The sequence below is a fragment of the Emydura macquarii genome, unplaced genomic scaffold (assembly GCF_026122565.2).
Source record: "Emydura macquarii macquarii isolate MOO-44397 ecotype Brisbane River unplaced genomic scaffold, CSIRO-AGI_Emac_v2 contig_3517, whole genome shotgun sequence".
Classification (NCBI taxonomy): Eukaryota; Metazoa; Chordata; order Testudines; family Chelidae; genus Emydura; species Emydura macquarii.
In genome coordinates this window covers 4147317-4164282 of record NW_027133654.1, presented here as the reverse complement: position 1 = coordinate 4164282, position 16966 = coordinate 4147317, and the positions used below count along the sequence as shown (strand labels likewise).

Below are 16966 nucleotides of genomic sequence, written 5' to 3'. Positions count from 1 at the left end.
TAATTTTCAGTGGAAATTTGAGTAAGCAGCTTCTAATTACTGGTGAACAGATTTAGATAAATAAAAGCACTGAAGATAATTGATATTCTGACTATTCACATAAAAGCAAGAATGTTGTATTCACTAATTACTAAAATGCCTGTATGACATTTGATTAGAAAGAAAATTCTACTTACATGCATACATATATGATGCAGTTTTTAAATACACCAATCACATATTTTTCCTCACAGGATGAAGGAGGCCAAATTAAAGTTGTATGGGTAATCTTGTATCTGGAATTATCTAACAGTGCTGGCTTTGAAACTTAATTTTTTTTTTAAACTTTTTTACTGTAGTATATTGGAGTATCACTTTAATTCTACAGAGGTTATCACATCCAAAGATACTGTAACTTAAATAAGTGCTTTAAAGACTTAGATTAAATGTAGTAATTCAGAAAATTAAACAAGAATGTTTAATCCTTCTTAATTACTATATTCCAGACTGGTATAAATTCTAGGGAATTTTTTGTGGTTTTTAAATACAAAATGTAATTTCCTTCCATTAATTTTGCTGTTATTTCAAATGTATATTTGAACAGCTTGTCTGTGCTTCTTTCATATAGTCCTGCAGTATATTCACTGTACTATTTAGGGTACAGGATAAAAATTATCAGTGAGATTCTCACTCCCACTCCATCCCCTGTATGTCAGGTAAGAGGACAGAAGCAACATAAAAAGTCTTGGACCCCTGAATGTGACCATGAGAATTCCCCCAGCACAGGAGTTGAAGAAGACAGCTGTGAGGCTGCCTTCTAAGAATCCCCTTGCAAGCCCTGGCAAAAAAGAGGTGTGAAAGGTGTATCAAGGATGGGTCTGCAGCAAGGGTTCCAAGCAGCATTGCAACCTATAGGGCAGCCTCAGAAGGATGCCATAATTTAGCTCTCTAGGGATGTCTAAATTATGGTGGGCCACTTGGCCCCCAGAGAAGCCCAGAATTGGGACAGCATAAGTGTGGCTTACAGCCACCTTAAAACCCCTTCCGCAGGAGCTTCAAGTTCTGCGCTTCACTTCTTACCTTCCTTGAGTTAAGAAATGAATATGTATTCATATGGAGATATTTGACATGCTTTATCAGTGCATTCAAGCTCTTCCTGTTGAAGTGCATGGACTGGAGAAACTCCTCAAATAAGGTGGTTAAGATGATGGACCCAAATTTCCTCAACACTCACTTTGTTCTACTGTAGCTTTCCCACAGTAAGGAAAAGCCCTCAAAATTGGAAATGGAAAGAGATCGAGATCCTGGTGTGTTTAATTTAGATTTTGTACTCGCCTCACATACGAGGGTGTCCAGTGTGGCAAGGGCAAGTTGTTTGAAAAAGAAAAGAGCAAGAGGCAGACTGACATAAAATAAGCCTCCCACGGTGTGTGTGTGGTGGGGAGGGGTGGGGGGGAGAGAGGAGATTAAAAATATTGTTTTACAAGTCTCTTACCAACCTTTCATGCATTAATGGGTATTTGTCTTTATAACTAAAGAACATACGTGATTATGGCACTTCACAAACTCATAGAAATGTAGGTCGAGAAGGGGCTTTGAGAAGTTATCAAGTCCAGCCCCCGTGTCAGAAACTTAGCTGGCTCTGGGCATGATTGCTTGGCAACACAAGAGCAGGGCTGGGCCCAACAAACCCTCACTAAATGAGTGTGCTCCCTGATTGGACAGAGGGAGCAAGAGATCATCCATTAAGCCTTTTAGTAACAGCGGTACAGAGGCTGCTCAAGGCATTCCACACCCACAGTTGCACCAGACCTGCCACCTATACCAGCCCTTGCTCCAACCCACGCCTGCCCCGACTCCAGCCCTAGTCCCTACTGTCACGCAGGCTGGATTGGGGGAAGCATTTATGATATTGTTTGACATCAGTATGTCAAAATCATAATAATTCATGTAAGATATGCCATGTCAGGTACTGTTAGAAAGGCTATAACGTGCTAAGTAAGATGATAATGTTTCTGTTCATGTGTTAGGTGTGTCATGGAAGTTATGGATATATTTGATATATCTGTATTTCAAATTGTGCTGTGTCTGGGTCACACCCTAGACAGGGTGGCAGCAGAACAATAGCCTGCTTAATGGCCCATTGAGACATTCACAGATGCAAGGGGCCCAGGGGGAGAAGCCAGAGGTATACCTGATGAGTCACCAGGACTTGCTCATGTGACTCTAAACTCCATTTTGGTTCCTATAAAATTCCACAAACAGCATGGCAGGGGCCAGAGGATATACAAGGCAGAGGCCTCGGAATCCATTTTGTCGTCAGTCGGGATTCAGCTTCAGCTACTAACCTACCTCTGGATCAGCTCATCTACAACTGAACTGAAGCTGTGAAACAAAGGACTGAGACCCATCCAAGTACTGGATGTGTACCAGAGGGATTATACAAACCTGCAAATGCCACAATTCTTCTAGAAGCCTGATGTATATGGACTTACATACAAATGATTTGAATCTGATTGCTTTAATCCTTTAACATTTCTCTTATTGTTTCTTTCTTTTTATAATAAACCTTTAGTTTTAGTTACTAAAGGATTGGCTGGCAGCGTGGTATTTTGGGTAAGATCCAAATTTATATTGATCTGGTACTGTGGCTGACCCTTTGGGGTCAGGAGGAACCTTTTTAGTAAAGAGCATCGAGTTTAAATAACTGGTCTCTTTACTGGACCTAGTGTCTGATTGGGAACCAGAGACTGAAATGCAGTAAAGGAGGCTGTGTGTATTTGTATTTTGGGCTTCTTGATAACTAGTGCGGGAAATCAGGAGCACTGTTTGTGGCTGGTTGGGAAGCCTGACTTCAGTGTCACCCACCAGTGCTGGGAGAATCTGCTCTCCTTTTACAGCCTGCCTCTGACCTTGGCATTTTCAGGTGGCTGCCCTAGGCACAGACGGGTTACACCTACTTCCCTCAGAATGTCTGACTCCTGGCTCCGACCACTGGCTTGTCTACAGACCATGACTCCAGCTCCTCCCTTTGGCTCTGTTCTGGCTCCTGACTCCAACTATTGGCTTGTCTCCTAACCAAGACTCCAGTTCTGCTCTCTGGTTCTATTCTAACACCCAACTCTGACCATTGGCTTGTCCCCTGATTCTGCCCCAGTCAATAGGCCAGATTCCTGTTCTAACCACTTAGTCGCACCACCTACACCCCAGTGTGACACACTGCACTGAGGCAGGACCAAGTAAACCTAAACCATCCTTAACATATGTTTGTCCAAGCTGTTCTTAAAACCTTCAGTGAGGGGGATTCCACAACCTCCTTTGGAAGCCTATTCCAGAGTTTAACTACCCTTATAGATAGAAAGTTTTTCCTAAGACCTAACCTAACATTTCCCTTTCTGCAGATTACACCAATTACTTCTTGTAATATCTACAGTGGACATGGAGAATAATTGATCACAATCTTCTTTATAACACATCCATCAGCAAGAAACAACATCTAACTTTATTTTCTGTAATCTCTATACTTATTTTTGGAATGGGAGCTAGACATTAAGCATTTGCTGTAGGTCTTTAAAGAAGATTGGAAAACATGTATATACTTATATTTTCCAGATATCACCATTCCATTTGACATCTTAAAAGAAAAATAATTTTCAGAGTGCTGAGCACCTGCCTTTGAAAAACCCTAGTGATTCTGGGTGCCCAACTTGTCACCTTTTAAAATCTTGGCCTAATGAAAGACATAGGGAAAAATGAAGAGCAATAATTGTATGCTTTTTGGCTAAAAATATGAAAATTTCTCTAACAAAATAATCTCTTCACCCCACATGTTTAAAATACATTTAAAAGCGTAATATTTTACCCACAAAAAGAGGACTTCAAATATCAGATACAAACTAGCCTGAAGAAGCCAAAATGAAATACTGCATCATTCAACTTAATTCCCCAGCACAATGACAAAAGCTGAACAAAACAAAGGTGAAACTGATTGTGTATTTTGTCTCCTCTTATATTCAGTGGTAACACAGAATGACAGTACAGTGATTTACCAGAGTGATGCAAATTCTAAGGGCTAACATTTTCTAAGGGGCAGCCTCCTTTACCATTGATGCAACCTGCAACTGCAGAAACTGAATTCACCTCAACCCAAATGCTGTTGGGCTTTGCCCGGCCATCAGGAAGAAAAGGGCTTGGAGCTCCTTTAAGGTTTCCTCCACTGATTATGAAGTGAAGGCAAAGAGGATAGTTATCTGAGCTGAGGGCAACTGGATGAGTCTGGCTCAGGTGAGAGACCTGTGCATTGTGAGAGGGAGAATATTTTACCCTGCTCTCTCCAGGCACTCTCTCTCATCATGGATCAGGAGCACCACTCACCCTCCCAGCAATGGGATCAAAGTAGAACCAAGTTTTATGATTAGCTGTGGGCATTACATTAGTTGTCTCTCTTTTGGGGCTGAAGAAGGAATCTGTCACCATCAGACTGGCTGGGGCAAAATGTGGGGTTTTTTTGTTTTTTGCCTTCCTTACAGCAGGTCAGGGACTCCATGGGGTATTTAATGATGTTAGGTCAAGTTCTTGCAGCTTAGCAGCTAACCTGTGCACATCTTTTCCATAAGGGGTCCAGTTCCCTGATAAAGTTGGGAGTTGGGAATCTGGGGAAAAGGGGTTGGCATTCCTAACATCTGATACAGCAGTGATATGACCCTTCCTCACATCCCTTCATCCTTCTAGAGGGGAGGGTGGTAGTATCCCAGCAGTAGGCAGGTAGGGACTGCTGATGACAGCCCTCCCAAATAGGCGGGGGAATGATTAAGGAAAGAATGACAACGACCTACATTCTATGATTTATTGATGAATATTTCCCAAATGAGTTAATAAAATTGTGGCCTAATTAACCAACATCCCCTGAATCTTGTCTTTCGTCCTCAGGGGTTAGGACAATGCACCTGCATTTAACTGCAGCTGCAAATCTGAGTATCTGTGCCTCAAATTACCTGACTGTGGGTGCAGACCGGGCAGAGATGTAAATACTTCTATTTTACCTGTTTTTTGCGGATGTAAACTGTGCCTACTAAAAAAGTAGGCTAGGCTTCAGTCCTTTGATTCCCCTCCTCCACATACACAAAGTCAGAAGCAGGCAATTATAAATCATTGGTTTTTTTCCCCATGATATTCTTTGAACATTATTTCATATCACTTTGCAAAATACTCAGTTTTTCTGAAGTGCTAAAGGTAAAATTTTACTACAAAAAACGTAAAGGTCTATTTCAGAACAACGACTCAATTTACCTTTATCCTGTCCATGTATGCTTCCATTTTTAACTGCTCCACAGCTTTTCTTGCTTGAGATATATTGGTTGTGCTGTTATTAGACATTATTTCCTTCATTCTGTTTTCCCTAGAACAGTCAAAGTTAAAGCATTTGAAAATTTGCTTTTCTAGACAAATTCATACAGACTTGGTTATGAGTACACTTATCTAATGCAATATAGTGATTAGACTACAGTTAATTCTCCCTAGATTAACAAAAAACATTGAATGTAAAGTTATTGTTAGACTGTATAACTACAAATATAAACTACACTGTAAGGAAATGAGCAGTTGTTCAACAATCCATTCATTCTCTATTTCCCTGTACATCATCATCTGCCACCCTCCCCACATATTTGCACCCTCAATCACAAACATTCAACCTTAACTCTGAGCATAATTAACATGCCAACACACAAATGCAAGTTTCTACACACAAACTACCTAATTTAGATTGCCAGTATAGATCACCCATTCACATAATACAAATACATCTCAACCATCATTTGCAGTTTTATTCCACGCCTCACTTACACACTAACACAAAGCCACATACAGATCGGTGTACATGATTTATGAAAGCCACACCAATCCTGATATCAGTCATCAAAACACATTACTTTAAGTAATCAGAATAGTCAGTTAAGACTGCCCACAGGTTGTTCAGAAAGAGGGCCAGAGACATGAGTAGGGGAAGAGAAGCAATCAAGGTTGTAAAGGGGAACTAAGGAATTGAGTGTATATGGAGCGTTCAATGATTTAACTGCTTATTTCCTTGCTTTTTGTGGTTTCCATGTTTGTGATATGCACTTTACCAGCCTAAACATAAAAAAACAGACAAAATCCCCATTAAGTGTAGAAATTACATAATTATTTGTTTTAAAAGCAGGGTATCAACTTTGACACCTGATTGCAAGCTATGAATGTTAACAGGGACAAGATGGACGAGACAGCATCTTTTATTGGACCAACTTCTGTTGGTGACAGAGACAAGCTTTCAAGCTTACACAGAGCTCTTCTTCAGATCAAGAAAAGGTACTCAGGGTCACAGCCAAATACAAGATGGAACAGATTGTTTAGCATGAAGAGACCATTCAAGGTGAAGTGGGCAGTTAACACCTCTGCAGTCATAGAAAAAAGGAGGGTTAGTAGGTAAGGTAGTAGGTAGATTGTGGTAATGAGCCATAAATCCACTGTCTGAGTCTGTGATTTTTAGTGTCTAGCAAAGTCATGAATTTAAGCTCCCAGACTTGTCTTTTGACGGTGTTGTGCAGGTTTCTTTTGAGGATGAGGACTGAGATGTCAGATATACAGTGATCATTTAGTGAAGTGTTCACCCACAGGTGATATGGTGTTTTTGCCTTATTTTTCTGAGAGAGTTCATTTGAGAGTGTAGTGATTGTCTTGTTTCACCCCCATAGTTATTCGGGCATTTAGTGCACTGGATGAGGTACACCACAAATTGTGATAGACGAGTAGGACACATGGGTCTTAAAAGATGTATTGTGGGGAGGCAGGGGGAGTGATCACAGTAGCAGTGGAGGTATGTCTGCAATTTTTTCATTGGTTGTTCTGGCAGGGTCTGGGGCCGCTTTGAGTTGGTGGGTTCTGGTCAGTGGGGAACTTGCTTCTAATGAGCTTGGTGAGATTTGGGGGTTGTTCGAAGATCAGATGAGGGGAGTTCAGGAAAGGTTTCTTTTAGGATTGGCTCCCCATTGAACATGGGCTGCAACTGTTAATGATACCCCAGATGGATTCCATATCTTAACACTACCTTCACACCAAAAAAAAAAAAAAAAAAAAGACTCCACCAGAGAAGTAGGTTGCATCACAGATCAGGCCACCCAAATACCCCAAGAGAACCCTGTAGGTGTGCCTTGACATAAATAACTTGCTACATACATTTCTTAGTGGGCATAACTGGAAAGGTGAATGGAAGGTTCGAGTTGTAAATAGGGGCTTGACAAACAGTATGCTGGAGTCAGGATGTCTGTGCTAGCTGAGATAAGCAGCAATGCCTTGATGCCAGGGACTATTGACAAGATAAGCTTTGAATGTAAAGATCAGTTTCAACTGAACAGCACATGGACAGAGCATGCTATACAGGGATTGGTTCCTGCAAATCAACCAAGCCAATCAAAAAATATTTGATTTAATGCATAGCAAATGCAATGTAACTTGTAAATGTATATAAAGGAAGAGGTTGTCTGTGCAACTTTGGAGGTGTGGTATGTCCAATACCCACCCCCAAACTTGAGTCTGATCAATTCAGCATAACTTTGCTGCATGCCAAATAATGCAACCTGAGTGATGAAATCCAGAGTTGAACAGAATTTTTTGATCTCAGAGAGTGAAGTGTTCTCTCAAAACTGGGCAAGATATTCTGAATAAGCCTAGTGGAAAAAGTTTCAGAATCCCAACAAACCTGCTTCAATATGAAAAAGCCCTCTTAACACACACCCCTAGTTGTCACCTCCCACCGGTGGTGTGTTTTTCGGAGCTGAAGTTGGTAGAGTGGAAGTAGGGATATGTGGGAGGTAAGAAAGAACAATGGGTTCGGAGGCTGGCTCCAACAAGGCAAGGGGAAACTCCACCTCCACATCTAACTTGGCTCACCCTCAGTGGGCTGCTCCCCCCTCCAACAGACTGTTCTGCACAGATTTACTCCATGCATTTCCAATATCCTTTTGTCTCTCCCTGTCTCCTGGAAGAGTTGCTGCACGGTGCACCAGGGGAGCAGATGCTAAGGGAGCCCCGGGTTGAATGTGGTCAGAGGACTGGGGGAGACCAGGGCTTTCCAGACGGCTTAACACATAATGGAGCCAAGTGTCTCTATGCTAAAGAATTGGCAGTTGAAGGGTTCTCCCCTGAAACTGCTGCTGCTTCTTCTTCCAGGCGTACTGATGGAGTACTACATGGGGGAAGGAAGCTGGGAGCCTTTGGTCCACTGAGCTTCACCACAGACATACTGGTGTCTGACATGTTGGAGAGCTCTGGCATGTAGACACTAAGTTCAGATATTAGTGCTTGAAGGGATTCCCACTACAGTCTGCTGCATAGTGAATGAGGGGACAAGGCATGTCTTGTGCAATGTAACAGTTCACTATGTCATCTCTAGAAACCTGGGTTCAACTCTTGGAGGTCAAAAAGTAAGTGTACTAAGGTAGTCTTATCCAAGTTTCCCAATTTGCATGCAATTCAGTACAATTAGTTCCTGCTTTAAGACCCAATCCAACATCCATTGAAATCAATGGAAAGATTCCAATTAACTACAACAGATGTGCATGGCACTTTACATGTATAAAGTGAAACGAAGTTCCTGCCCCATGGAGCTTAAAAATCAAATATACTAGTTAAATGATGAGTAAATGTAATATACAGGCATCTTTGGTGATCTGGGGATAGAAAAACCATCTAGGGAAGCATTTTATGTTTTGGGCCAAATTCAAACAGCATAATTAAATCACTGGCATACGGAGCATCAGCTATACATCAGAAGTGAACTGAAGTAATCATGTTAGTAAAGAATGAATTGTGTAAATGGTTCATAGCAAAGCACCAAACCAATTAAGGAGAGCACAGTTCATACACTTAAATTCTGAATTGGGCAAATCTTATTTGTAAATTTGTATCTCAGCAACTGCCTACCAAAAAGACACTCAGATAATATAGCCCTGGACACCAGTTACAAAGAAAACCCCCCACAGCTGAGAGCCACTTCTCTTGGCTAACGCTGAATCTTGTGAGATTAGAGGGTCTATGGAATGCAGTTGCCGCTAATGGGATAGTAAAATCAACGAAAGTTTAGACTTCACTAAGCAGGGAGCACTGCTTTTTAATGGTTTGGATTTCATGAAAAGTAAAGGGATACAGACTTCACAAATACTATTGCTCCTTCTCTCTATAGCCTCTCTGCAGCAGGATGAAGTGGTAGAATACAAGCACCATAACAAGACATTTGGAAGGGCCAGAACTCTAATTTAAGCTAAAGCAAGGGAATGGGAGGTGGGAAACAGCAATGCACCCATTCCTATCAGAGACAAGCAGTGAAGGTGTACCATACCATTAAGGTTAGGAGGAGGAACCTAGCATTATCTGTACTAGTAAACACTATTAAATTGTAGCAGCTGCATCACAAGAAGTCAAGAGGCCTTTACAAAAGATTACACTGTATCCATGGTGTATTTTAACATGTGTTAGCTTGCTGAGATGAAGGCTAGGCTCCCCTCTTGAATTCACCTTGATCAGCTAACATATTAAAATACAACTTGCCCTGTTTATACCAGGGTTCTTAAAGGAGTTAGTAAAAATGTGTTAGCTAACAAGTTGTAAAAAATAAACACACCTTTTCTCCTAGTCCTTTGGTCTTTGCTTACATCCTTCTGCCTTTATTGCTCACGAAGTACAAGATTACACGTTTGGATGAGCTGGCTCCCTTCTCAAATGCAAGGAACTGCTTTGGAAGTCAACACGTACAAAAAGAACTCCAAATGATTCGACATGTGACAGAATCTTTCAGTTTCAACTTGGCTTTTCCACTTATTCATCAGCATTACCCAGTGGTAGGATGCTAGACTGGGAGTCAGGAGAACAGAGCTTTAAATCCCAGCTCTATACCAGACCCGCTCCTGCCAAATTCCTTGATCTCCATGCCTCAGTTTCTCCATCTGTAAAAGTGGGGATGAGGCTACATACCCTCTTTCGCAAAGTACTATGAGATCTAGGAATGTAAAGTGCTTACAGGTACAAAGAATTATATGCAATATAATATTACAAGGTCATAAGCAACTGTCTCCTATCACTGTTTTCCCCACTGGTAGCAGATAATCTTCAATTTGCTTTGATCCTTTGTTGGTCTTGTGATAGAACAGGCAGACCTATTTTTATATATTTTTTGCCATAGCACTTAAGCCCTGAGACAAATTAGAAAGCTAATTTTATTTGAATAAAAAAAGTAATTTAAATTCAGTTGAATTAAATGGCATGAGCAAACCAGCGAATTCTGGTTCCAACATTTTTTCCCCCCCAGAATTTCACTCATCCTAGCTGTACAGCAAAATATAGCATTACATCACACCATCAGAGCTCACTGGCTTATCATCGCTGGAAGGCACAGCACTATTTCTAGCACTTAGGACCTGATTTTTAAAAATCTTTAGGCATCTAAAGTTGCAAATATAGTTGCTTAGGCAATCTTGAAAATCCACTTTGTGCCTAAATACTTTTGAAAATCCACCCCTAAGTCTTACACTGGTGTCATATACACCACCCCCTTACCCAGTACTCTGAAAAGGCAAGTTTTTCTGAAAACAAGAAACTCACACAGTAGACCAACAGAAACAGGTATGTTCCTACTCTGTCTAGTCCACTATGTTCTTTTGGAATATTGAATGACTCAGGCCAGAAGTGTCACAGAAAGCTGTAAAAAAATTTGAAAAAAACCTCTGCAAGAGGCAGTTATGGAATAATTTGTCCATTGGGAAAATTTCTTCCAAACCCACGAGTTAGAAGTCAGTTTATGCCCTGAAAATCTTATATTCTTCCCAACCTTCAAAACCTTTATTATTGTATTTCTAGATGTCATTGTTATCCATTAAAGTGTCTAATCTCTTTTTGAACTCTGCTAAAAATTAAACATGGTTCTCACCAAGGAACTTCACAGTACCGTTTTCCCCAGTTCCATGTGGCACAAAGTTACTGGGTCAATTGCACCTCTGATCCCTTTTGGTCTCTTCATGTGGACCCCATGTAGGTCTCAAGCCTCTAGCCTATTTTAGGGTGAAATTACACGATTCTTCCACTCTCAGACTGGGCCTTGGACTGCATCCCCTGGCACTAACCAAGACTGTTTCAGCACATCTGACAGGCTCAGATCACACAGTTCTGTTCCCTCAGGGAGCAATGACTGCTATCCAGCAACCAAATAGCCTCCTTAAAGCAAAGATTTATTTATTTAGAAAATAGCATTCTAGAGAATACAGAATTTAAAACAATAAACCATCATCATTTACAGTTGTACAGACAATGCTTTGAAGTTGAACCTCAGGAACTGAAGCCTAGGGAGGGGAGGGGACTTCAGAGACCAAGCTCCAGCCTGAGCTGCAATTTCAAAGAGTGGTTTACACAGCTATTTTTAAAGCACTAGCATGAGTTCCACTAGCCCAAGTCTGCTGCGTACACATACTTTTACTGTATTTATACTATTCTTACTTACCAGTATTCTTAGAATATGCAGCAGGTCCTTGTTCATCATATCATGGACATATCTCCTGTGCCCTGATGTATGGCTCCATTAATGTGGTAAACTGGCATTTTTATATGAGCAGCATTAACACACATGACCTTTTTAGTCAAGATCATGTTTTGTTAGCTAGCATATAATATCAAGCAGCTGCTCACAATTTGGGGATTATTTTTCTTCCTCATACAGTTTACTCTCCCTTTCTGGATGCTGCTAACTCATCCTTGCCAAAGATAACTAATCTCTGGGGCTCATAAAAATGCTTCTGAAAAGCATTTTTTTTCTTTTAAGGAATCAAATTGTACCAAACAGTGCTGCAAAAACCAAATTCTGCTCTGATGTTAGTAGGAGTTGCACAAATATTTGAAGGTAGAATCTGGCCCTCCACCTTTTTTGTGGCACTGTGTATATTTACACAGCTCTATAAATACTTATTCAGTCATTTATATCATGTTATCTCTATATTTTAACAAGCAAGGAAAATTCAACTTGTCAGCTCCTCATTGCAAGGACTTGGTCATATTAAATAAGCAGCACCATTGGTTTTCTGATAAACTGCATTTAAAAAATGAAGATTTGAAGCTATTGTACAATATTTTCCCTCTACTTCCAAATATAATCTGAACCCAAGTGAGTGTGGTACGGAACTAGATTTAAGAAACCATCTATTTCCTTATGCCCTCTTGTGGCAACTGAGATTGGTGGGGCTGGAATTACTAATAATCATGTAGGATAGTCAGTTTGGGAGCCAGGGGCTTTCTTCAGAGGCCCATAACTTAACTACCATCTTCAACATTTGCTAGTCTACATCTATGGTATCTTTAGGGACAAAGCTCAATACATTTTTAGTTTTATGTTTTGCAGCAAGATAGTGGATTTCTTTTCTCAAACCAGTTCTATAATTTATTGGGCCGTGCAGAAGACTAGGACTAAGCACAGTCATGCTAATTTTTATTCATGCAAGTGGTCCTGTTGACTTCAATGGGACTAGCCACATGAGTTAAGATTAGTCATGTGGGTAATAGTCTGTAACTCAGGCTCAAAACTGCATTGAGGTCCCTATTTTATTCTTCACTTGCAATTGCATTAGGAGGATGAACAGCCAAACCCAGAGTCTTACAGTTGTTTGATGAAGGATAAACATATTGAAGGACTCTCAGAAAATAGTTAGTAGGTCTACTATTGCGGATATATCATACACACAACAGAAGTTTGGCAAAAATATAGTCCCTAGTGTGATGAGCCGAGGATTTACATAATATTAGCTATCTCTGCTAGCACCACAATCTGTACCACACATCCTTCACCACCCTGCATGCACAGAGGCAGGAGGGACAACTCCCTGCAAGATGGCTCTTACTCAGACTTCACTTACCTGAAACTGCTCTGTACATAAGAGAAGACTGAATCCTTCTCCTACTGGCACCCCCTCTCCATGGTTACATGTGACCGAAAAAGCCAAAAACCTGAAACTGCCTAGGATTAAGTTCCCCACCTGCTAAGGCACAGCTAATTGGCACCACTGTGAACTGCCCAGAGGTAGGGACATGCATGGCAGCACCACACTTCTAGCACTGAGAATCATTTTCTTACCATATAGTGACTTTCAAAATGATCGCTACTGCGAGGTTGCAGAATGCAAACAGGAATGTTTTCAGACACTTGCTTGTACAGTCATTAATCCTAAATATAGCAAGATGATGGGAAAGAGAGGTTACTTACCTGCATGGTAACTGAAGTTCTCTGAGATGTTGTGTTCCTATGGGTGTTCCACTTCAGGATGTGCATGCACCCACGCAATCTTGAGCAGGGATTTTGTCAGCAATGCCCACAGGTTTGTGCCTGTGACCTATTCATCTCAGTGCAAGTATATATAGGAAATAGTGAGCTCACTTCCACTCCAGTTCCTTCTCAACCCTAAAGTCCAAGAATGACTCCAAAGCAAAGCGGGAGTGGGTAGTGGAGCATCCATAGGGACAAATCAGCTCAAACAACTCCAGTTACTGCACAAGATAAGTAACCTCTTTGAAAAATTGTTCCAATGGGAGCTCCATTTCAGGAGATTCCTGAGCAGAACCTCAATTATGGAAGTGTGTGCTGAGGCAGCAGATTCAGTACAGAACGTAAAACTGTAATACCAAAAGCCATGTCAACTCTGGAAGCATGCACAAGAGCGCAGTACTGTGAAAAAAGCACCATCACCAATCAAATAGCATAGCAGCTTTACAAATAAATATCCAAAAGGGGTATGTTCTTCAGTAAGACTACAGAGGTAGACTGGGCTCTGATGAAACGAGCAATCACTCTAGGAGGGCTTTGTAATAGGTTAACATGCACCCCAACAGCCATTTAGACAGTCTTTGGGTGAAGATCAGGTGCCCTTTTATTTGTTCAATGATAGAGATGAGAAGTCTACAGGAAACTCTGAAGGGCTTAGTCCTGTTGAAATAAAAAGTGAGAGCTCTTCTTACGTCTAGTGACTAGAGACTAGCCTCTAAGAGTGACACTTGGGGTAAAACACCAGTAGATGAATGTCCTAATGTGGAACTCAAGATACCTGAAGATAGGAAACAAGGGTAGGAACGTAATGCTACCTTGTCATGATAAAACACCAGGTACGGTGAGTCAGCCATAAGGGCCCCTATCTCTCCTACCCTCTCAGCTGCAGTGATGGCTGTAAGGACAAGGTCTTGAGAGAGAAACAAAGGAGGGAACAGCTACCCATAGGTTCAAATGGGTGTTTTCTCAGCAAATTGAGAACTAAATTGAGTAGTAGTAGTATGTCCATGGAGGAGTATGTTCTTAGAAAGTAAGAAAAAGGTTAAAACAGGCCTTTAATGAACCTTGCAGGTCAGGCGAGTGAAGATTGAAAACCCTTCAATGGGTAGCAGGGTGAAAGACCGTAAAGGCAGGTAGATGAACCTAAACAGAACTCAGGGATAACCTCAGGGTTTTCAAACTTAGCAGACACTAGAGAATGTTGGAAAAGCAAGATTCAAGGAGGTATAGGTCAGAAGCAGCACCAAGTCTGAGAAGATTTCCACTTTTACAGGTAAGTTTTCCTTGTAGTGGATTTTCTATTATTAAATAGTACTGTTTGGATCTCCAGAGATCAGACCTTTCCTATGCCATCTAGTAGCCATGCATTGAGGTGAAGTGACAAGAGATTGCGGTGAGCTGTGGTCCCTGACTCCTGGATAAGATGACCTGCTGTCAGAGGAAAGTAGAGAGGTGGTTGCAGGGACAGTCGAAGGAGCTCTGGGAACCATACTTGCCTCAGTCATGGCAAACTTATGAGGATGGCCACTGATTTCTCCTGTTTCAACTTGTTCAGGACTTTGAGGAGTAATGGCATCAGGGGATTCCTCAAGGGATAACTACAGCATTTCCCAGACAGTTCTGGCTCTGTTCTTCACTCAAGTAGAACTGTCAGCACTTCACATTGGATGGCATTACAAACAGATCTATTTCCAGAAGACCCCAGGTAAGGCAAATTTTCCAGAATACTGCATTACTGCACTCCCACTTGTGGTCACGGCCAAAAAAACCTGCTCAGGGAGACTGCTACTATGTTCCATAACCCTGGTAGATAAAATTGGTCCCTACCAATTAAACACAGAAAACATCTGTGAATGGATATATGAAAATAAGCATCCTGAAGGTCCAGGGAGATAAACCAATCTCCCAGTTCCAGCTGCTAGAATTACCAGTCTGAACCACTGAGACAGGAGGGTGGGAGGAAGGTGGAGCTGAAGCTGAACCAAATGGAATAGCCTGTTGAAATCACTTCCAGGATCCATCTGTCCAAGATGATGAGCTGCCAGGAAGGAGCGGACCCATGGGCACTGCTGACAAAAATCTCTGATCAAGAGTGCATGGGTGAACACACACAGCCTGAAGTGGAGCACCCAAAGGGATACTTATTCAAAGAACAACCTTGCTGACAGCTGAGAAATGTTAGACAGTTGTTTAGAATTGTAGAAGTTCTATGATATCAGCATCAGAGCATATCAATGTTTTCCTTTTTTCATTATACTACTCTGCACCCAATTCCATTCAGTATTTTTAACCAGATCTTTATATATAGTATAGATGTGGGTATGCCTTTGCCAATGTAACCAGTCTTAGAAATAATCCTAGGAATTAAATGAGTTGGTTTTATTTCACCTATTTTCACTTCTCGCTAGTTTTGTTAGGCTTCCTATTTGTGTGAGCAACATCTGTTCTTTTCCTTTATAATTATGAAAGTTTTTGTAATTTTTCTACTTGTAGCTTTTTTTAAACATTTTAGTTCTTCTGCATTTATTTCATCCCTAACCCTATTTTATCCTTGCATGTTTCCTACAGTAGAAAAAGATGCTGAATTGGTTTTCTATCCTCTTCCCATTTTTGCTTGATAAAATGAAACACTAACATTTTTCATTGATTTCATAAAATAGGCTTAAAACCCCCCAACCTTTACTTAACCTTTTTTGAAGAATGCCTTTAAGACAGTAAAAGTACAATCCAATCCAAAGAGAGGTAACAATACATCTTCAAGAAGATGCTATTATGTATAAGGGATGCTGTAATGTTCAATTCATGTGTATGCAAAGCACTTTGAGATCATAGATTGTAAAGTGCTATTTAAGGGCCCAATTCTGCAGACAAATTTTACTCTTGTCAGTTCTGCAATTGACTTAACAGGACTGCTTATGTGAGGTAAAGTTACTCTCACATCTATGTGTTTTCTAGACTGAATCCTAAATCACAAGTAATAGCCCAGGTTATAATTTTCTCCCTCCTTCCTTCCTCCACCCGAAATAATTAATCCTCCTGGCACAAATCCCAGAGTTTTCTTGGTATGTCAAGGAGATGGGTTGGACACTACACAGGCCAGGGTGAGGACATAGTGGAAAGAATGGGAAGGCCAGGGGGATCTGCACAATCCCAGGACAAGCCACAGTCTAAGACTATTCTAGCTTTTCTACAGGATCCCAGTAGCACCCATATGTATACATGGCTGGCAGCACAGAGCCAACAGAAGCATACTGCCAGGGATCAAGAACCAGCGCACTGAAATAGGTCCTCTGGGAAGAAGACCCTAGACTCCCCACAAAGAGTAAGTTTGGGCCACACAGGAGGACAGCATCGTGTCCCTTGGTTTTGGGGGTTTTTTATATTAAATTAAAATTCAAGAGAATAAAATTGCTATGTTCACAATTTCCCTTTTGTAAACAAATGAGAGATTAGGTTATTTCAAACTAATTCCTTTTTCAATTATATTTTCATTAGCTTGCAATGAGTTGAAACTAACAAAAGACTATTTGAAACCCAGAATATTGTTCAGAAAAGGAATGTTTTCCAAGTTACCACTCTCTCAATTTTCTGTTTTAAGTGCATTATCTTAATCCGTTCATGAAATGCAGTACAGTTCACAGTGCCATGCAAATAAAT

General features: G+C 40.9%; 1 protein-coding gene across 5 annotated transcripts in view; it reads right to left on the bottom strand.

Moving 5' to 3' along the window:
- GNG4 (G protein subunit gamma 4) overlaps positions 1-16966 on the bottom strand; it is a 40198-nt gene that overhangs the window by 21192 nt on the left and 2040 nt on the right. For 4 of the 5 annotated variants that reach the window (XM_067535919.1, XM_067535916.1, XM_067535917.1 and 1 more), the window contains exon 2: positions 5269-5377. In XM_067535919.1, coding sequence (XP_067392020.1) covers positions 5269-5367 — 99 coding nt within the window. In that variant the 5' untranslated portion in view covers positions 5368-5377. Of the gene's footprint in view, positions 1-5268; positions 5378-9634; positions 9760-16966 lie in introns of those variants that run through there. The other variant, XM_067535920.1, reaches the window with a different exon arrangement.